This window comes from Idiotropiscis lumnitzeri, chromosome 11 (genome assembly GCF_059441095.1).
Source record: "Idiotropiscis lumnitzeri isolate Australia: NSW breed Sydney's pygmy pipehorse chromosome 11, RoL_Ilum_1.0, whole genome shotgun sequence".
Lineage (NCBI taxonomy): Eukaryota > Metazoa > Chordata > Actinopteri > Syngnathiformes > Syngnathidae > Idiotropiscis > Idiotropiscis lumnitzeri.
In genome coordinates, this window is record NC_142401.1 from 8,937,450 (window position 1) to 8,959,429 (window position 21,980).

At 41.1% G+C, this 21,980-nt stretch overlaps 2 protein-coding genes across 2 annotated transcripts; both read right to left on the reverse strand.

Moving 5' to 3' along the window:
- Window positions 1-2,120: 2,120 nt before the first annotated feature.
- On the reverse strand, window positions 2,121-10,552 carry shisa4 (shisa family member 4). The gene is made up of 5 exons (XM_088308657.1): window positions 10,258-10,552; window positions 8,796-8,973; window positions 7,471-7,607; window positions 7,197-7,388; window positions 2,121-6,211 (listed from the first exon to the last, which is right to left on the reverse strand). The coding sequence occupies exons 1-5, from the start codon at window positions 10,352-10,354 to the stop codon at window positions 6,171-6,173; spliced, it is 645 nt and encodes a 214-aa protein (XP_088164783.1). The 5' UTR covers window positions 10,355-10,552; the 3' UTR covers window positions 2,121-6,170.
- A 707-nt stretch (window positions 10,553-11,259) lies between these two features.
- On the reverse strand, window positions 11,260-21,808 carry ipo9 (importin 9). Its single transcript, XM_088308658.1, has 24 exons — window positions 21,483-21,808; window positions 19,613-19,674; window positions 19,442-19,528; window positions 19,163-19,364; window positions 18,411-18,499; window positions 18,237-18,323; window positions 18,026-18,145; window positions 17,597-17,697; window positions 17,415-17,485; window positions 17,193-17,344; window positions 17,030-17,128; window positions 16,844-16,950; window positions 16,435-16,574; window positions 16,171-16,333; window positions 15,560-15,786; window positions 15,306-15,454; window positions 14,549-14,677; window positions 14,201-14,476; window positions 13,705-13,871; window positions 13,151-13,284; window positions 12,920-13,039; window positions 12,712-12,822; window positions 12,530-12,609; window positions 11,260-11,945 (listed from the first exon to the last, which is right to left on the reverse strand). Exons 1-24 carry the CDS (start codon window positions 21,631-21,633, stop codon window positions 11,835-11,837), a joined length of 3,135 nt encoding a protein of 1,044 aa, XP_088164784.1. The 5' UTR covers window positions 21,634-21,808; the 3' UTR covers window positions 11,260-11,834.
- Between the last annotated feature and the right edge of the window lie 172 nt (window positions 21,809-21,980).

The following is a 21,980-nucleotide window of genomic DNA, read 5'->3' on the forward strand; positions in this document are numbered from 1 at the left end:
TGATTTGTATCTGCTTTCCAATCAAAATCCGCTTGCCGCCTATGAGTGACGTGTCCTGTAGTCCCAAAGAAAGACAAAGGTTATCACAATTATCATAAAAGTTGTAATCAAAAAAGGGTTTGGTAGTGCGTGCCAGCCTTTTGTCATAGATGACTAACAATGACACACACAAGTGTTTGTGTTGAAAGGCCGCGCACGCCACGCAAACCACAGCAAATCAACGGTATGTGCCTATTCTATTTCATTTGACGGTGAAACTTAATACATGAGGAAACTCCTGTTATTTAACTCATTGACTGCCATTGACGGCTAAAGACGTCCAAGATCCTTTTTTTTTCCATTCGGCTAACCGTCTTGTTAACTGAAAACTCCCAAAACAAAAGTGAAAAAAAAAAGAATTATCATAAATCACATTTACCTCGCGTGTGCACACATTAAGACCTGCAAACAAAACTATCACGCAGCTCATAATCTTTATTTAAGGTGCTTTGGTTGGACTTTGAACCTTCCACTCCTTCATAGAGATAGGCTCCAGATTACTTGGAGTGCTCCGTGGCTTCACCTGTTTGCACGTGGCCAATTTAAGGTACTGGCAGTACTCTGAGATAACACATTTCAGCATACCACAGTGTTGAAGTGAGCATTTTTTTCTTAACTGACGACAGTGTGCTTATTTTCATGTACTAGGGCGCATTTGTAGAACAGCGACATGTTTCTAGTGAGGCAAACTGTGAAACCAGTTGTGCGACGAGTACGACTAGTTAAGCGCTTGATGTTAACTAGTAGAACATGATGGGAAACCACCTCATTGTTAGTGGCCGATTGATCAATTTTCAGTTTCCCACGAGTTAAAAATAAAGTGTCTTACACCATTGTCTGAGGATGATCTATCATTGTCGAGAAATGCAAAATAATACATGTGACAAAAAAAAACCCTAAATATTCTGACAGAAATTACAATTAGCAGGAGGAAGTTGGTCAAAGTAATGAAAAGCAGGGAGCATGAACTGAAGTTGAGCTCCTGAACTCATTAACCTTCATATCGTGCTATTTGAAAAACATCTTGTTGTTTTGCCATCTAAACGTCCCGCAAACAACTTGTTGCCGTGAGAGCGGCCGAGCAAGCCAGACTACTTGGTGGAAACCTGCTTGGCCTGAAAAGCCGGTCGCTCTCTTGTTCTTGCCTCATAAACAGCTCGTTCACACTCAAGCAACATTTCTCAACTTTAATACAAAATGGAACAGGGGAGTGAAATATGTTAGAGTATGCTTAGAGGTTCACTCCAAAAGTAGAAGTGCTCCAGACTAATGATTAATATTTCACCACAACCAAGAGAAATAATATGCGCTAGGGCAAACAACATGAGGTCAAAACATGAAAGTAAAAAACTTACGACTCCCCCCCACTTAAAAAAAATTATTTGTATGAGAAATGATAATTTATATTTCTTGATGGCAATTTGTCACATTAAAAAACTAGAAAAATTAAAAAAGAAAACATTCAATTAAAAAAAATGACATTGTTTAAATTAATTCTAACTGTTGAGATTGTCAGAGAATTTTAATTTAATTCAACTTGGATAATGTCACTGGTCTGCACTAATTAAAAAAATCCCAAAATATTTTTGATGTTTCAGATTTGAAAAAAAAATCAAATTGTCCTAATCATAATATAGAAATAGAAAATGATTCGTAAGCTTCGATAAACTCATTGTGTTAGACTGCCCCCTAAGGGTTGGAATCTGTCACTGTAAAACAATTGCAGAAAGGTACTTTATTTCCATCTTCCTAAGTGTTGTTTTACCAAAATATAAACTAGACTTTACACCAATCAATAATCAACCAATCACGTGAATTACTTTGTTCCAGGCTCAAACTGTCATCATAAAAACTTGCTTAATTAATTACACTGATCAAGAGCAACTTTTAATCAGAGCCTTTGTGTGTTCCTTAAATGTGTTTTCATGGCTGATTCCATTTTTTTTTACTTATTTTCAAGCACATCAGGTTTTTGAAACAGTTCTTTTTTTTGTCAAGTGTGAGCTATAAAAACTTGCGCAAGACGAATTTTACTTGGTGGCACATAATAATCATCAGAATAAAACAAGACACAGACAACATACATTCCAAAGTTAAATTTTATGTCATTAGAAATAAACTCTTCACTCATGTTATATATTACAATGTCACATCTTCCGTTTTAGTTGTTTCCCAACTCATGGTAAGTTTAATGAGACACACTTAATCAAAATGTAAAAAAAATAAACAAAAAAACTAAACGGTAATTCCAGAGTGGAGTACAGGTGAAAGCTTTCGAACATTTCCAGTGTGCTTTACGATGGCTCAGTAACTCCAGACAACACGATTTGCTCGCATCGGCTAAAATACAAATAAAAGAGCAACCACATGAGTGGAGCTCCGGATGTCAGAAGAAAATGCAGTTTTTCTAACAAACGGGGGTGTTAACATTTTCTTCCCTCGTTATGAAGAGCTAAATGATCCAATAGCCTAAAAAAGAGCGACTGGGTGTCAATTTCATTACATTTGAAATCCAAGAGTATTGTTACACTAACATTTTCAAAAATGATCTTGTTAGAACGCCCCAAGAAGATGAGGAATAGGATTACCAAATATGGACTTGAATAGTTAACCTATTAAACTGGATTTACACTGCAGATCCAAGTGCCCCGTTCCAATTTAATTCCAACAGTGGATATAAAGTCTACACAACTCTGTTCAAATGCCAGCGTTTTGTAATTACAAAAATAATAGATAATCCATTTGAAACGTTGACGCCCATCTATATGACCTAAAACCTGTTGAATGAAAATGAAATGTTTGAGGGAAAGTAAAAATTCACATCTGACGTAACACGAGTGTGCAAATCCTCTTATAAACGTATACACAAGCAGCCATTTAAATAATAATGCAGACCCCCAAATAAAGTTCAGCAGTTCTAGTATATTCACTAAATCTGGCATTTGAACAGCGTTTGTGTTTCAGATGTCCTGTTTTGTCAGTGGTCAACACAGCTCGTGCAGTCAAAAGAGGATGTATGATTTTGCTGCTGTTGCAAGGCAGGTACTAATAGCCCATGTAGTCTTGTGCAAATACCCAAAAGTTGAGTTGAATGACGACGTAGCGCTTGTGCAAAATCCTAGTGTGCATTTTTGGTTGTCCATGTGTAATAACACGTTAGTTGGATCTATTAAGACGAGTGCGCTAGCTAATGCTATTGAAGAGTCTAATGTGAAGGTCGTTTGTTTTGAATAAGTTAACAATAAAATAGTCACTTTTGCACCATTGAGTACATGCTAGATCAGGGATGAGCAACTGGTAGTCCCATTTATATAGTTATTATTCATGAATACATTTTACAAAAAACAAAAATCTTCAATAATTACTGTTAAACTTTTAGCATACATTTTATACGAGGGGAACGCCCGCCGGAAAAATGTGAAAAAAATAACAAAAAAGAAAAAGACAAAAAACTGCCAATACCCAACTGCTAATAGGATTAATTTGACTCGTTTTAAGTTGTAATAGCAACAATCGCCACCAGATGGAAGACGTCTTAGTTGCACTAGCACTGGGTGTTATACTGGCTGATACTACATCGATCCATCCATCATCTATACCGCTTCTCCTCACAAGGGTCGCGGGGGGTGCTGGAGCCTATCCCAGCTGTCTTTGGGCAGTAGGCGGGGTACACCCTGAACTGGTTGCCAGCCAATCGCAGGGCACACATAGACGAACAACCATCCGCGCTCACACTCATACCTAGGGACAATTTAGAGTGTCCAATCAACCTGCCATGCATGTTTTTGGAATGTGGGAGGAAACTGGAGTACCCGGAGGAAACCCACGCAGGCACGGGAGAACATAAAAGCTCCTCACGTGAAGGCAGGTGCTGGAATCAAACCTACGGCCTCTGCACTGTGAGGCAATCGTGCTAACCAGTCGTCCACAGTGCCGCCTATACTACAACATGAGTAGGCCTAATATTTTTTTGCCGATTTGTAATGATGTGCAGGACAAACAGTATGTCAATAATATTCACATTTTTGGATGTTTGATTTGAGAAAAAATACTAAATGAGATCTTGCAATAAATGTGTCCATATTTGAAGTGGCATTTTTGTTATAAATCTGATTCGGAAATGTGTAGTGTGTACCCGAGTAGGACTGATAAAAATAAAAATAAAATTGTCGCCCCTTCCGGGATTTAAATTGCCCATCCCTGTGCTAGGTCCATGGTGTCGCAAATTCAGTCTGTGTCATTGCGGATCACTGTAAATAATATTTATTATTTTCATTTGAACATATCTGATTCCTATTTTTCTTTCCTTTTTGTGTGACTTGACCCTTGCAGCATAAATCCAGCGTTAAATTTTCACAGTGACGGTGAGGCGGGATGTTGTGTGTGCAATTCAAACATTCAAAGCAGCGTAACCGACCAGCAACTCCCCTGACCTGATATGCTACACCAGAACTAATAATAAACAGAAAAATAAATATTCAACATGGACGTCACGCTTAAAACATCCTACTTTGACATCAATGCAAATGTACTTCTACTTCATTTTGGAAAGGAGAAAAGAAAGGAAGTAGGTAGCATGCGGATGCTGGTTAAATGATACAAGATGGAGATTATAGGAATGCTAGTTTCCAGCGACAAATGAAAATAATACAGTGGTTAAGCCAAATGGAGGATTCAAAGGAGCACAAAATTCATTAGGCATTGGAGCAGCGATGATGGCGTACGTACCGGCGATAGCAGCGCCACACTGGAAAGAAAACAGCAGTTCAAAACTCACAACTTGGCATTTTGTAACTTTGATTTGGGTTTTACAGTTTTATTTCCGCAAAGAAAAATGTAGACTTTATTCTCATTTTTCCTCGTAAATATTACGACTTGTTCTTGTGCTATCTTGTGAAATTGCAACTTCTTTTAATAGTTTGACTTAATTCTCACAAAATTGACATACTGTGATTACTTCCAGTTCAATGAAAACTTTTTGCGCATAATAGTTCTTTTAATATTTACGTCATTCTCATATTACATCTTTGTTGAGATTCTTTTGAAGACAACTTTACAACAAAAAACCTTCTGATTGCTCATAAGATTTCTGACTTCATGCCTCGCTGACTTTTGTCACTTCAAAGGACAACTTCCTCTAACAGTTGTGAATGTACACGTTTTATCTAATTAAAAAACATATATTATATATATATATAAAATTATTTTAATTTTTTTTATTGAAAAAAATATAATTCCTTTTTTTTTTTTTTACCAAATTTTTCTTTTCAGCGCGGCACTTTAACACAGCTTTGTACCCCCAGCAATTATTCTTGAATCCAACAACGGCAAGTGCACGTTTTGCACAAGTTAAAAACAGATACGAGCAAGAGCGTGTTGCCTCATGCAGCGTTATCTGTACTTGACAGAAAGTGTCAAAATGCATTTGTGGAAAAGATAATCGAAAAAAAAAATATGAGCTGTCACGTTGTACATACCCTGATCACAAAAGTGTTGTAGAATTAATCCAAACATTTAGCCTGCCAAATATCTGGTTGCAGGGTGACTTTGGTTCAACAAGACCATTAACAATCGGAAATTCGAACCATGTCATATTAACAGGGTGACTTTCAGGTCACACTTAATGCCTCTATACAACAATCCGACGTCGGCCTAGAAGTCGGTACGTTGGACCGGAAAATGACAGAAGCGGACACCACAAAAGCCGACGGAGACGCCAACTCTAACTTTACGACGTGGCGCGCAATACCAAACAGACCGTGTGAACCGACTTTATGATGGCGGATTGGTGCGTGGAGGCCTCTAGAGCATCTTTCATCAAAGAAAAGGGAAAAAAAAAAGACTGCCCACCCACTGTGCAAACACACCCACACACTTAATTTGCAAAATGGAGGAAACAAGTGGAAATGTTGTTGGACATTAACACAACTTAATACTTTATGAATATCATTTTTAGCATTATGATGGATGAACACTAAAGCATTTTTTGTTGCGATGTGAGAGAGATGTTGCTGTCTTTTTTTAATTTCAAACAGTCCTTTCTCCGCCATTGCTGCCATTGACCACATTTAATGAATGTGTGTTTGTGTGTGTGCGCGCAGGTGTGCGTGTGTGTGTGTGTGATTAGCTGATTAGTGACCAGGATACTGAGGAGGAGAGTACGGCGGAGGAGCTGAAAAACAGAGAAAACATCCATGGTTAGGTCAGTAGCATACGCAACATTGAGGTGCAATAAGGAATGGAAATTGATTATCAACTTATTTGAAACTACTTGAAAATCGTTTATAGACAACCTCCAAATTTCAGCCGCTCCGCACTAGATGTCCGTAGTCTGCCATAAAAGCAGACTAATTATCTTTATGTTTAATCAAATAAGACATTTGCAAATTCTTTGGACTCAATCATTTCTGACATGTTACCAGTGATTGAATCTTTATGGGTGTGCTTCTTTTGCAGTTTGAGTAAAGGCAAATCTTTTTTTTAATGTAATTCATAGAAAAAAAACAATTGGCAGATTAATTATTATTAAAATCTTTAGTAGCAGCCCTACATCATACAGTATTTATAATGGTACAAATTTCCTCAATATTAAAGAGTCCAAGTGTTTTTTTTATTCATATTGTTTATATCTTAATATAAATATAATTCTTAATATTCTGATGTATTTAATATCCAATTACATATTTATTTTCAGAATATTACAATTAATTTCACCTGTCCCAATCATACCATGACATTATTCAAATAAAATTACATTTTTTTAGGAGTGAATTGATGCGTTTTCTCCCGGCAAAATTCAATCTTTTTCACATATTTCAACTCTTCACGTAAAATGACATGTTGTAATATTCAATGATACAAAATAAGATTAAAACTCTATTTTCATAATATTCAGACTAACTAAGAAAATGTACATTTTATTCTAGCAAAATTTCACATCGCACTACATTAAACTGCAACGTTATTCTAACATTATGACCACAATTATTTTCAGGACATCACAACTCTTCCTTACATTAAACCAGAACTTTATTCTTGTAATGTTACCAATTTACCGAGGTCCAGCGCTTGTTGTTAACACTGAAGGGGATTGTAAGTATTAGAGAGGATCTTGTGTAACGTGGAGACGACGTCAGCTATTACAATGCGGTGATTACCTTGGCTGTAAGCAGGATCCATATGGGGAGGGGGATAATGTCCGGGCTGCATCATAGGGTACTGCGCGGGCATGCCCGGGTACTGGGGCGCCATGGGATAGCTCGCGTGTGGATACTCAGACGGCCCGAGTGGTTTTCCGTAGGCGTCGTAGAGAGGCTCAACAGGGTAGCTAGCCATCGGGATCTGCTGAGCTGGGGGTCAAAGACGTTCACATTGTGGCGTGAGGGACGTCTACGGCTTCTACGGGGACCAGTTTAAAAGACAAAAACTTACGGTCGTAAGGAGTCCTGCCACGCTGCAGCCTTCTCTGGTAGAGATAACAGCAGGAACACATGAAGCAGCACACCATGGTGGCGATGATAGCCACGAAGAGCAGGATGGACGAGGCGATGCCAGCTAACGTAGTCGGACTGAAATGAGACAAGCGATGCTAAATGAAACAATAGATGCGAATGTAATCATTCTGCATTTGCACTGTTCACTAGTCACCTATTTGTGTTTCCCCCCATGGAACCTATCCCCCAGCTATTCATTGACAAAAATCTAGGGCGACAACTAACGTGAAGTATTTTAATCATCAATTAATCGATCAATAATTTTGTTTATTCGTCAGGGAATCGGATAGAGAAACATGTTTTAATGTCCCTCCTTGAATATAAAAACAGGACATGCACATTAAATTAATTATTCAGTTACGCAAATGGCTGCAAATGTCTTATTTTGAAGAAACAAACATCATGGAGGACTACAGAAATATAGGAAAAGCAATTATTTTAATGATCTTTCCTTTAAAGTTAGTATCGTGTTCAAACCTCAATTTTGGTAAACTCAAATGTTACGTATAAGGGACAGGGACTCCTCGAGTAATCGATGGAATAATTGCGAGGATAATCGATTCCATTTGGTAACCAATTTAAGTTTATTCAGAAAACATTGCTTTCAATCACTTTATTGAACAATTGGAAAGAAAAATACGTAATAAGCACATTCCTACGCCAGCTGTTGAGAGCCACACCTCACGCTGAGTCATTCCACACGCACACTCCTGTCAACTCAATACTCATTTGCTGACACACTTGTCACTCGCCAGACCAGGCCCTGCATTTTACAGTCATACTCATTGAAAGTCTCTGACGTCACAGTAAAATATGAGGATAGCTACCCAAAATTGGCAAAAGTAATACCTGCCACTCAAAGGTACACATTCTTGAGTATAATAACTTGACAATGATTTTCAACAGACTAATAGATAATTCAATGAGATTTTAAAATTAGATTCAAAAAATATTTGTAGTCTGTTGTGATTCATATGTATTGCGTGTGGGTTTAACTGTTTTACTGTAAATTCCTGCGAATAGCGGGAGATTACGGTACAATGTGTAAAATTTAGCAACAAATTGACCGCTAAAAATGGAAGGAAAAAAGGTGACTCGTCAGACTCAGAGTGACTGTGTTTTTCAACTATATACACGTTTGTTACCATCCCAAAGAGATTAAATTCACAATTACATGAAGATGAAGCTATATACACCCTTAAATTTGTTGATGATGAGACGTGATTCGCGGATCAACTCTGACAGTTCATTAAACGCACCGACCTGAATTGGAAGAGCATGCAGCGCTTCTGTTCGCGCTCAGTAATCATCTTGAAGGCGTCCAGACAACAGTAGCGTCGCTGACAGTTTCCACAGCAGAAGGTGATGAGCGGGCAGTCAAAGCCGTTGTGCCACGTGCCGTTTTTGTCCACGTACCACAGGCAGTCCTCATTGGCTCCGACTGCGGACAAAGATGCAAATGCAGTTTTAGAAGAGAGGTAATCAATTTATTATGTTGGCGCAGCACTCCCCTCTTCCATATAATAAAGTTTCTAATACGGCTTTCAAACAAGGGTCCGACATTAAGCCCTTTTCAGCTTCACATCTTGTTCAAACCATTCCTTGTGGAAGGACTTGACGTGCCAAAAAATATAAATAAAAAACATTTGCAATGCAGTAAAAAGATAAATGAAGATTGATTGAAGTGGATAAAACTCAAGTATTGACTAATAAATATTCATAAAGATAAGAACGTGCTGATTCCATCATACAGTATTTATTTAAGAAATATGTACTGTCCCAGTTAGGTCAGCGTGAGAGAACGTGTCCTGACTGACAAGAACTGGGCTCGGGCCATTGTTGATATAGAACCCTATCTTAAAATGAAATATTAATTTTATTCCCTGCACTTGTAGAACATAATTATATTAAAATCATCGCAATGTTGTAGGATGCAATTTTCAATACATAAAGGCTACAATTATGAACGAAAGGAAAAAAACTGTAAAAACAACTCCGCTTCATTTTAGTAGCTCAATCCATTTGCCTTTAAGCCTAACCAAAAAAGACCAAACCATCCATGAATTATAAATCTGATCATGTTTGGTATGAAACAGATTCCAGATCCCTCTAAAAGCTGCGTGGTGTATTTAAAGTTTTACAATGATCAGACATTACAAATCGATAAACTGCAACCCGTCGGTCACCCTGCCCATTATGAGCGTTTGAGAGATTACTTTTGCCTAGTTACTGATTCATGACTGAAATGCACTTGTAAATTGATACAGAAATATGGGACGATACGCAATTCAAGACACAAAATCCAAAAGCACCGGTAATTTAAGTGACGAAAACTTCAGCAGAATTTGCATCATCGATTAACATGTAAACAATCTAATCTAATATGGCGACCATTTATTTGCGGTGGTGATGCAATAAAGTACCCGGATGTTAAATCCTGTCACCAAAGCGAGGAAAAGAAAGATAACGGGAAAATCATTTTATGGCTACATTTTATCACAGGGCACGTTTTTTTTTCCAAAAATTGACAACAAACAAGATAGCTGATTTGAAAAAGAAAATGTTGTAAACAAGACATCGACGGTTCGCGCGAAAATAAACGACTTAAAAGGCCTGAAATTAAACATGACGAAACAAGTAACTTTCATTAGCAAAACGCTCATTGGCTATGAGCCGTTAGTTAGCAAGCGGCCTGAATAACAAGGGATTAACCCCAAAATCTTACCCGGAGAGGTGCCAAGGACGACGGCTAGCATCGCTAAAACGACGGTGGTGGTGGTCGACACCACCACTGACGAGCTGGTGCCCGCGTGAAAAGCCATTCTCGTCCCTTCTACAAGAGCGAGGCGATATAAAAATGACTTGATGCCTAGCGGTTGTTGTCACGCATGATCAGAGCTAAGAAGGAGAGACGAGGCGCGCCGGCAAGCGATGGTTTATCCGTCAAAAATGACACACTAGCCGACTGTGACGTCGTTCAACCCCGGCTCGGATGGTGGCGGTGCTTTCATATGTTCATCAGAAAATGTCGGAATTGCCGCGATTCAGTAATACAACGGGGTTTTCACTTCTTAACGCAAAGCGGTTAAATATAGCGATGGTGTTGTCAAATGTTCTTTATTTTATTAGTGTTCAAGAACGTTATGGACATTTCACTTACTTTGCTTTGAAACATTTTAAATTGACGTTTTCCATCGTTTGTCGAATGTGCAGGGGGTTTTGAACGCACCACAAAATGCACTGCAGGCAGTTTAAAATCTCGACTGCCCCAAGGAAATTGAGTGTGACAATCCAATTTGCCGACCAAATCAGTAATGCTTAACCACGTAATTTAAACTATTAGCACTGGGACTGTTTCTTTAACAAAACACGGTTGGCGGTCCCACAATAACGTCAGCATTTTTCCACAATCTGATTGGTTGCGCAGAAAAAATCTGTTACAGCCAAATTCGACAAATAAAATACACATTGGCTGTCTGCACACATGAATACATTTTATTTTTTGCATACTATTGGAAACTGACAATTTAATGCCTTGTAAACAAACAGTTGTGTATTTGTGGCTCTGCTCTGGAGTGCCTTCTTTAAACCAAGCAACTCCTTTGCCATATGATAATTTCTGAAAAGGCGTCAGTGAGCCTTTTTGTTACGGTTACGCAACAGTGTGAAAAACAAAAAAACGGCATATTCGTAGCCTCTAAAAGTGACATACAAACCTGGAAAAAGCTGTCTGTTCAGACTTTTATTTAGAAATATTTTTTCATATAATTTCTGTGGGCACAAGGAAACACCATGGCAACAGTGAAATTCCTCTCACCCTCCACCGCAAAGAAAAAATCACAATGCTGAGACATTAGTGAACTAAGAACTTTACATTGCGTGATAAGAAAAAAAAAAAATTCTGGGAGAATAAGGCCTCCAATAATTATAAAGAACAGGAAATTATTTTTCTTCTTGTGTTGGGTGGAGGCAATTACATCTGTTTGTTTCTCACGCACATAAAAACAGGCAGCATTATAAACAGAACTTGGCAAACAGTTCATATGTCACAGTTCACCTGGCCTACCATGAAAGCCTTAACCTCCCGTTCGAGCCTCCAGTTCAGTCTCTAAAGTGTCACCAGGACAAAGTCCTTCACAAGCGTGGAGAACCAGGGCATCGGAGGTAAGTGCATTTCATTTCTTCCCTCTGCCATCAGCACATAATCGTCATTCTTCTTTCCAGGCGATTGATGCTGTATTGATGATGAGGCGACAGAGGAAAGGGATGCAGGACAGGAAGAAGGGAACAGATCAGCGTCGGCTAAAGGCCTATAGACTGCAGTGTTTGTCGCTCATTATTGTTGAGGTGGCCTGAGAACATGCTGTAGTACGGTTGCTGGGCAAACTGGGTCAGGAAGTCGGTCAGGTATGCCTAGGTGGAAAAAACAGGAAGTGTCAAAGGTGACCTGCCATAGAAAATTGAGTCAGAACTCGCTCAGGTTGAGATACAAGGCAGTAAAGATTCAGTAGATCAAACTTCACCACTTTTATGGATTAAAAGTAAAATTTTCATGAAATAAACATTGTGAAGTGTTAAAAAAATGCAAATCAGGAATAATCCCCCATTACAGCTAAGAAATGTCTCATCTAATCTCGTTGCACACTTGAGTACAATGACAATAAAGGGATTTCTAATTCTAATTAACAGGCTGCGTTGTTGTAGCTATCCACATATAGAATGCACAAAACACTCGACTGAATTGTATTTATAAAGCATTGAAGACAACCACCGCTGTATACAAAGTTTTGTACATGGACCAAAAGTAAGTCACACAACAAACAAAACAAATGAATAATGAAGAGAGTGAAAACCGAGTAAAACTAAAACTGAGTCTCATGCAGAGTCAAAAGCCAAACAAAAAAAAAAAAAAAATTCAGCCAATTTTCATGAGGTTTACATTTTGTCAACACCAAAGCGTGTGCTATCAATATATACCATTTGAAAAATTAGTGTACCTGCAGGTCAATCTGATCTAAGGGATCATTTAAGGCGTCTGGATCATCCTCGTCGTCATCGTCGTCATAATAGTCATCATCTGGAAGACGGAACAAAATGGTGGATGTTGAAGACACTTCATTTGAAGTCACCAAAAAGGCAATACAGTACTTAAAAGGGCCAATTTGTGCATGCCCCGTACCATATTTGTTGGAGGCAATGAGGTCCGATATCAGCTGCCCTGCCAGCCCTTCTTCATCATCATCATCATCGTCACCTTCTTCCTCCTCCTCCTCACACATGCTGCTTAAATCTAAGCCCAAACACAAAAAGGTGACGAAAGCTGGATTGAACATACATCTCGAGGGAGGACACTTCTTTTAAAAATCGGTTGACCGCAAGTGTCTCACCTTGGCTCCAGTCAGCTGGGTTGGCTCGGCTGGCGTTAGCCTCCACGACGGTCGACAGCTCGTTGATGATCAGTTTAAAGATTTTTACCAGCAAAGGGATGTTGGTCCAGCGCTCCGGATCTGCCAGGGAGGCAAGATAGCATTCAGCCCAATTCACCAAGCACAAGCCCACCTTCAAATCCATTCTTTGGAGTTACGCAGAAGAAAGACAAACATTTTTTGGAGTCTTACTCTTGGCTGCCTTGGAGCGAGTGCGGATGCCTTCTGTGGGGTTATAGATCTCTTCGCCCTTCACCATAATGTCCTGGAGACGCTTGTCGTCTGTGTTGAGGCTGTACTGCAGCAGTTTACAAAGAGCCACCGTGCTGCAAAAAACACAACATGACCCACGTACAGGTAAATATTGCTGGCGTCAGGAAACCTTGTAATGTATTTTTGGGATCATGTTGAGTTCAGTGAAGTCTCTAAATTGCCCATCGGTGTGAATGTGAGTGTGAATAGTTAGTCTATAAGTGCCCTGTGACAAGATGGCGAACAGTTGAGGGTGGACATTGCTCATCTCACCAAAAGCCGTCAGGGATCGGCTTCAACTCACCCGCAACCCAAAAGATGACAAGCACTAAGGAATCATAAAAATTTTTTTAAAAAAAAGCGACACAAACTTGTGGAGTTAGATTTGCTGATGATGTTTTGAACTCGGATTTGTGGAAGATTTCAAGAATTATGTTGGTTTTGGGCCGTTGGACTGTTGAGTTTGCACAGTGTGGTGTAAAAATAGTTCTGACCTGACTTTACCCTCGTACTGTCCATAGAAGAGGTGCTGCCTGCTCATCCATTCGGTCATGACAAACTCCAGGGCAGGTTTGCCCGTGGGGCCGGGCAGGCTGCAGAGGAAGTCCAATAGGGGATCTAGCTGGGAGTGAACCAGGTGGGCAAACACCATAATAAGAGACTGCAGAGAGAGAGAGAGAGAGAAAGATGGGGAGAGAGAGAGAGAAAGAAAGAGAGAGAGAGAGCGAGAGCGAGAGAGAGAGAGGAAGACCAAGGAGAAAACAGAAATCATTTCATAGGTTTAACTTTTATGTCATGTCAAAGTTGTCCTAACAAATAGAAAACAAGCTCAAATTACAGTTTAATTGACCACATTAATAAATGACGCATTAAAGGACAAAAAAAATATGGATTTCATTCTTTCAAGATTTTTTTTTTTTTTTTGGGGGGGGGGGGGGGGGTAAAATTCTGCATTTCTGCCTCAAAGCTGATTTTTTTTTAATCACTTACTTGCATGACACTGAGAGTCTCCGCTTGCTGCATCTTGCTGAGGATGGCTCGCAGAATCTGGTCCAGCTGCTCTCCGAGCTGTGTGCCGGCCCGGGAGATGAGCGTGGACACCAGCCTTCCGACGAATATGGCCGTGAACTCCGAGGTTCTGGGGTCCAGCAGCAGGTTGACCACCTGCATGACATACCACACGCCGCTGTTGCCCTGGTCGTCACGCCATTGCGCGATCTGCTCCAAGGCGACCGAGACGTATGCCCGCAAACACTCGCCGCCGTTCTGCAGAGGGTAAGAAGCCATTTTGCTCACACGGGTAACTAAATTGGCAACTTGAAATCCCTAGTTGTTTACCTGCATGACAGTATTGTCGTCGGTGCGTAAGGTGCATTGTGCCATTACAGGGAATGCCTGGCACACAAGCATCTCGGAAAGAGGCGGCTTGGTGTTGCGCACAACCGTGGTCAGGGTGTCAATGGCTGTCTGTAACGTACACCACAATATAGGTCAAAGTAAGATTTTACATAAAAGAAAAAGGACAACAGTCATCCAATAAAATAAAATAAAAAAATCCAGTATAAGATAAAGTATTGTATAAATATTTTTTGAGTATGACTGCATTACGGAGGAATGTAGGGAAGCAGGCAGACTGGGTTGAAGTCGAACCAAAATGGCGGAACATAAAGACAACATTGTAAAGCTGCTACATAGTTTAAATGAACTCAGTAGTTAAGGGGAAGTCAACTTTAAAAAAGTTATAAAAAATAATCGCAATGGATTAAAAAAGGAGTAAATCCCCCCCAAGCAAATAAACATTCTAAATCATAATTGGCTCACAGAATTTTTAAAAATAGAATAAACTATGGCCCACACTTCAACTTTTGCCTGGGTGTTTTGCACTTCTCAGTTTTAACACCAGGGGAAGCTACTGTTGATCAAGGGAGTTGATCCAGCAAAAAGGAAATTTACCCCAAATTGCTCAACATGGCAAAACCAAAGAAGCGAAAGGTAGAAAGTGAACCACCTAAGCCTTAGGTGGTTAATCCAAGTCAGGAAATGTAACTGAAGGCCTATTCCTGTATTTGAATCATTGTACCTCTTGCTAACTTACAGCACAGAGTCCAGTCGGGATTTTGTCAGCCGGGGCTTGCATGATGCTGACCAGCGTGGGGATGAGACGTATCTGCATGGGTCCCTGACAGCCTTCGATCTGGGAAAGTTCCTTGAAGATACCCTGGGCCAGTGACGCCACCACCGGGTCTGCAGAGAGCAAAATGACATACCGTGTACATTTGTATCAGTACTTCAGTTTCAAAGTAACGATCTGTCGTTCACCATAAGAATGAAGTGTGATAGGAGCCTTACCGTTACTGTATTTGAGGAACACGGCGATGGTGAGGGGACAGATCTTGTTCTCTGCGCTGGTGGTGAAGGCCGGGTCGAAGGTGCACACGATGCATAGTGTTTCCATGACCAGCGCCAGTACCTCGGAGTTGAACTGTGTTGCCAGCTGCACCAGCCCCTCCAGGATGCTGGGCAGGTAAGGCTGCAGGATATGCGTGTTCTCAGACAGCTTCAGCTGGTCACAGTACCTGGAGTGCAAGCAAAACACATTATTCATAAAATGAACCGTTGTTCTGATAGCTCTGAGTAGAAGAGGGCAGTTGTGTTTTAGAAGAGCTGTGCTTTGTCCCTTCAAGGCTGGATTTACATTGCTGGCCCACGTGTCAATTTGATGCCTACTGTGATTTTCCGTTTATTGCGGGAGATACGTTACTGTAGTATCTGCATACATGCATTTAAGCCGTTAAGTGAGTGTGCTCACGGTGTTTGTATCATACTTTTCTGTCAGTGTTCAATAAAGGCTGAAAAATGTGCCACTTGAGGAATTTAATACATTGGAATTGTGTCACTTAAATAACACGGCGTAAAGAATTTCAGTGCTTGTGCAAAGACGAGAATGGCACGGCACTCACCCCCAGATGGCCCTGACCGAAGATACCCGCACAGATGGTGGCTGGCTGTCGTGGAGACCGCTCACCGTGGCCTGCAGGAACTGCTGGATGAGCTCAGGCGACATGGCTACAGTGAATCGACTGGCCGCCCACAGAGCACGACCAAGAAGGAACGGCGATACCGCTGGTCGAGAGGAAAACAGAGAAACAGGAGAACGGGATGAGGTTTTCTCCAACACAAAAACAGGTGGTCTAGGTCAGCTGGGCTATCGGTTTCTGACTCACTTGCAAGGTTGAGGTCAGCCAAGACGACACCGGCCAAGAAGCCGTGCATGTCAAACTGGATGCGACCGTTTTTCACGTTCTCAGTGATGATGCTTTTGACTGAGCCGAGTGCCAACATGCAAGCCTCGTGGATCTTCCACCTGGCAGATACAAACAAGAGCACTCAGAAATTCCAAATCTGAATTTAACATCCTCTGAACGATAAGGATCCTGCATAAACACAAAAGTTCACACTCACCCCTGTTAACAATTTAGAGCGTTAAATTAACCCAACAGAACCAGGATTCAAAACCAGAACCCCAGAAATGCAAGACAGACATGCTAACCACATAGCCCAAGATGACGTATGAATAAATATCATCTCAGTGTTAATCCCAGTTATTAAAAAAATATATAATAAAAGGCTGACCAATGCTCATTGCCGCTGTTTTTGGCTTGCTCTGCCTCCTGAAGGTGTCTGGTGGCCGCCGCCGCCAACGCTGCAGCGCTTTCATTCTGGAACTCGGCAGCAACCGCCTGCAGACGGGGGTTCGAGTTTACCAACGGGAAAACACACAGGTTCCCATCATTTATGAAGAATGGGGTTTCTTCCAACCAGCAGCAGGTCCTGAGCTGAGATCCTGACAGTGTAGGAGAGGGTGTCATCATCCTCATCCTCCACAAACTGGTGAGGGTTGGACGACCACACTTTGATCTGTGCCAAGGCGAACCGGTTAGTACACCGTGACAAGGACATCACTCCACATGTCATGTCTCACCTGGTCCTCAGTCATTTGCATGTAGAGGATGACGTAATAGATGAGCTCGGGCAGCGCCTTCTTCACCGTGCCCTTAAACTTGTTCTTCTCCATCAGCGTGTGCACAAAATCGAAGATGCTGAAGACCAAATTCTCAAAACCCAACACTTCACCTGTAACAGTCAGCAAAATGGCCAATGAGAAGGCACTCAGGTAGAAATGACGGTTCATCGGCAGTCTCACCATCTGAGTCGACAGGATTGTCCACTTCCTCTGTGTAGTTGACTTCCGTTCTGACATAAGTGGGCATGTAGGTTAAGGGATTTCAACTTTTTATATTACTTCCCAAGAGAAAAGTAGATTTGAAGTCAACTAACTCACACATATCTGTTGATTGTGTAGAAAGCTGTTCCCAAAAAGGATATAAAGCCGCACTTTCAGTGAGTGTGTTCCAAACGATGGGCAAAATCTGCTGCATGGAAGACACCATTGGCTTAGGGAAGTTCTGAACCAATGCCGTTATGGCCTGTAAGGAGAACATGTCAAGCATAGTTTGCATATAAGCAGGTAATAGCGCATCTTTGGTTCATGTGAACAAGTAAATTGAACTTGTGCGAGTCAACTATCACTAACCCTACTATGGCATAACTAAAGTAAATATTTGTATAAAAAAACTACAGAGCCCGAGGCTTGGGGAACTTTTCTCAAGTGTGGCAACAATATCGATACATGTAGAAAATGCTAATTTTGGCCACATAAGTGTAATCTAATCTGATCATGCATTTCTATCGCATTACATTAATTACTACATTGCAGTGTTTGTTACCACCCCCTGTATTACAATTTCTTTTCACCTTAAGGACTTCCATCTTCAGGCCGCTGTCGGACGAGGGTCCGTCTGGCATCTGCAGGGCCTGCACAAATGCTTCTGTAAACTGCTGCACGACAGGGAAGATCAAGGCTTTGGCAGCACCCTGTGAGCACACAAGTAATACGGTTAAGAATATTTGAGCGATTTTTTGATAGAATTGTGTGAAAGATTTTAAATTAGGAGCGTGCCCTCACCTTTTCAAGCTCCTCAATAGCGCAAATGAGGTTGGCACAGGTGGTGAAGATTTCCACGGCTCTGGAACGGGTGCGAATGCTGTACACCTGCAGCGATTAAAATACCAAGACAAATTGATACACAAACAGAGCCTGTTAAATTTGTAGAGACAGGAGAGCAATGTGCGTGGTTACCTCAACCATAGTGAAGATCTTGTACATCTCAGGTAAGATGACGGGAGCCACGAGCGGCATTTGTGTGTCTGTCACTTCACGAGTAAATTCTGGAGAAACAAAACAATAATTTTTTTTTTTAGTTAAATCAAGGGTCACTGGCCACATTCAGCCCACCAGTTTCCCATCCCTTGCTAAACAGAGAGAATTTAATATTATTTTTTCATTGTGCAATTTTATTTTACTATTATTTTTTATGAAGTATTTTACAAGTTGAATTTAACTTACCATTATTAGTATCTTTTTGCTGGTTAGTAAAGTATCCAATTTAAACTTAAGTTACCAAACATGGGTCCTTAGCACATCGCATATTAGCGTCACAAATCATGTCCTACAACTAAAAGATTATATTATAATATATTTTGTGTATTTAGACATGCATAAAAAAGATACAAGTGCCTAAAAACGCCTGCTGATATTTTTAGACATTATTATCTGATTTGGATTTTACAACTCTAAAAATACATTTTACATTCATCATTATTTTCTTGTCTCGTGATTTATTGTTTTTCATTATTTACTTAGTTCTTTTTTTAATTCATTAGTTAACATTTTTCTAAATTAGTAAAAGCACAAGTGACAGTGTCTAATCCTTCTCATGAAATAATTATCATTTAATTACTATTTTAAGACCAAAACTTGTCTATAGGTATGAATGGTTGTCTCTCTGTGTCGGTGCTGTGATTGATAGGTGATCACTCTTCTGAGCGTACCTGTAAGGACCCTCATGGCCCCATGCACGGCACTGACGTCGCCGCTGACCAACATTTCCATCAACAGAGTGAAGAGCTGCGGCCAAGCCTCGGGCCAGTCCCAGTGGGCGATGGCGGACACGGCGTATGCGACACTGGAACGCACTTTGCTGATGGATTCACGCAGACCGCTGGGCAGCAAGCTCCTGATGGCGGCTTTGGCCTGGGGAGGGAAACAGGGAAAGATTTAAGAGCGGGTTGTTGATTTCCAATGGGGTGAAATGGAGGACTAGTTAGTACCTGGTCGGTGGTTTCGGGGGGGCGGAACTTCTCCGAGTGAGAACACCAGTGAGTTTCAACATACTGCTTCAGGATGACTGATGCTAACTGCGGACGGGGTGAGAAAGGTCGATTCATATTGGAAAGACTTTTTTCGAACTAAAACGCAAGTTCAGGTTCACGCCAACTAACCTGGCGGATGGCGAGCGCTCCTTGAGGGTCGACTGTGAGTTCTGCCAGGTGGACGCCAAACTCTGTATGTACATAGGAGGGATGGAAAAAGACAAATTTGAAAGAATTGTTTTTTTTAAAACATTATTTATTCTATTGTATTCAATTCAAATAACCTTGTGCTGTACATAAAATAAAATAAATTCATACAAATATTCATTAATAGACACATAGAATAATAAAGCTTCAAACAAAACATGTAGAACGATATTTATATTCAATCCTGTTTAGATTTTTGTATTTATAATTCGTTAAACGTTTGCGAGATACATTACTGGTCAGCACGTCCGCCTCACAACGCAGAGGTGGTCGGTTCGAAATCAGCCGTGGCCTTCTTGTGTGGAGTTTGCATGATACTCCGATTTCCTCCCACATTCCAAAAACATGCATGGTGCGTTAATTGAACACTCCAAATTGTCCCTAGGTGTGATTGTTTGTGTAAACGTTTGTGGATTCACAATTGCATCTGCTTGGCATAAACATAAAACATAAATAATTGTAATGCTCATATTGTAGTGAACAGGCAAATTCCAACTTAATTGTAATTCTTGCTGCTGTACAGACCCACACTTTAGACACAATGTGAGAGAGATCCAAGATCAAAACGGCAGCTTTCATCCCAAAGTGACGTGTAGCTGGGGTGGACAATGTTCCTGCTGACAAGTGGGGGGCCCGCCTAGAGGGTCCACTTCCATTGCTGAACAAACTAACGCAAAAGTCACAGACAATGGCCACATGCGAAATGCTGTGAGCTCTTGTTACTGTAACCAGCCACATTTCATATATGTATCATCTTGTTGTTGTTTTTGTTGTGAATTAGCCCTCATCATGGGCCCGGGAAAGTGCAAGTGATTATATTACAAGTGGCAAAAATGTGATTGAAAAAAATCTAAATCCAGCAGAAACCCGTGGGTGAGGAGGACAAATCTTGTGACTTCTAAAAAAGAGCTGGGAAACAAAGCATTATCTCAATTGTGGAGGAATGCACACGGATATATAAAATGTTTGGTTGCCGTTTCTTTATCGACTTCAGCAAAGTATTATGGCTACCCTGCTTGCCAACATCAGCTCTTGAGCATGTTTTCCATTTCGGTGAGAAGAATAACAGAAAAATAAAATAATCAACCATCGGCCCTCAATGTCACATTTGAGTATTCACCACGTCCATTACTAAATCAGTTTACCTGTCAGAATCTAGATTACTGCTGGCATTCCGTCATCCTGTTGACTGACATGACTCACTCAAACTTAAGGGTAGAGAAGAACCTCTGTCTTGGTCAAATGAGATGTTAGGGTTTGTTTACTAGAAGTGCCATCGGAGATTGCGTGAGCACATGCCAACCGGAAGTACATGTGACGTGGTGGTGAAAAGAAATGAGATATTGAGCCCAGGGACCCCACCCAATGGAGACCCTTTCGCGGGGAAACTAACATGTAGTGAGTGAGTGACAGTGAGTGGTTCCCATGGCAACCGTGGCATTAAACTGAATGCCCCATTTAACTAGTTAGGATATTGTTCCCCAAGTCACTCCACACTTTTGACATCTCAGGACCTGTTGCTAATTGAGACGTAACAATTAGCCAATGAGCTAAGAGGGAATGTGGTCATTGGAGGTAAAAGCAGAGTAAAAGTGGTTAACTTGTAGCTTCCGTATTAGCCAACGGAGACAAGACTCGTTCAGCTAATGTGTTAGCCAAATGGGAAGGCAGCTTGCCGCATGGCGCGTAGTGTCCCCCTCCTCTCCCCTCCTCCCCGCTCCCAACGTCGATAACCAAAAGACAGCACCCCGGGCCCACCCGGTCTTCCCTAGTCTGATCGGACGCTACTCACCTTCCGTGACTTCCAGCACTTTAATCTGCTCCTCGGCGGCGGCGCGCACTTCTTGAACCGGAGATAGGATGGCCGTCAGGGTCTCCATGAGAGCCTCTTTTAGCCCCTGCTGGACCGGGCCGGCCACCGAACCCGACCGAACAGCGCTCATGCCTGCTAGGTATAGTGTCGTTTTTGTTGTTCTCTCTATGCTCGTTAATGCTACTACTACCAGCACCACAACCACAGTAGCGAGTCGGTCCACCAGCAGCTGCCCAAGGAGAAGCAGCGAACCTCGGCCACGAAACGCTAAGCGCGCCAATGCATGGAAAACCCGGAGGTGGGTACTTTTTTTCTTCTTCTCTTGTCGTTTTGACGGTTAACAATCAGATTTGAGTGCATATTACTGCCACCTATCGGACACAAGTGGTGGTGAACTGGAACTACATACTTTGTTGGGCGTTACGAACACATAATGCATATTATATAATAATATATATGACGCAAGGCAGTCTTTTA

Bases quoted from the DNA above. Each gene is read 5' to 3' on its own strand.
- ipo9 (XM_088308658.1), bottom strand. From the start codon at position 21,633: ATGAGCGCTGTTCGGTCGGGTTCGGTGGCCGGCCCGGTCCAGCAGGGG. The intron at 15,455-15,559 runs GTAAGGCTCCTA...TGCTCTCTGCAG, and splicing joins GTTCCTCAAATACAGTAACG to ACCCGGTGGTGGCGTCACTG. The intron at 13,040-13,150 runs GTAAGACTCCAA...CCTCCCTGGCAG, and splicing joins TCGCTCCAAGGCAGCCAAGA to ATCCGGAGCGCTGGACCAAC.
- shisa4 (XM_088308657.1), bottom strand. From the start codon at position 10,354: ATGGCTTTTCACGCGGGCACCAGCTCGTCAGTGGTGGTGTCGACCACC. The intron at 7,608-8,795 runs GTCGGTGCGTTT...GTCTCATTTCAG, and splicing joins TGCATGCTCTTCCAATTCAG to TCCGACTACGTTAGCTGGCA. The intron at 6,212-7,196 runs GTAATCACCGCA...TCTGTTTTTCAG, and splicing joins GGATCCTGCTTACAGCCAAG to CTCCTCCGCCGTACTCTCCT.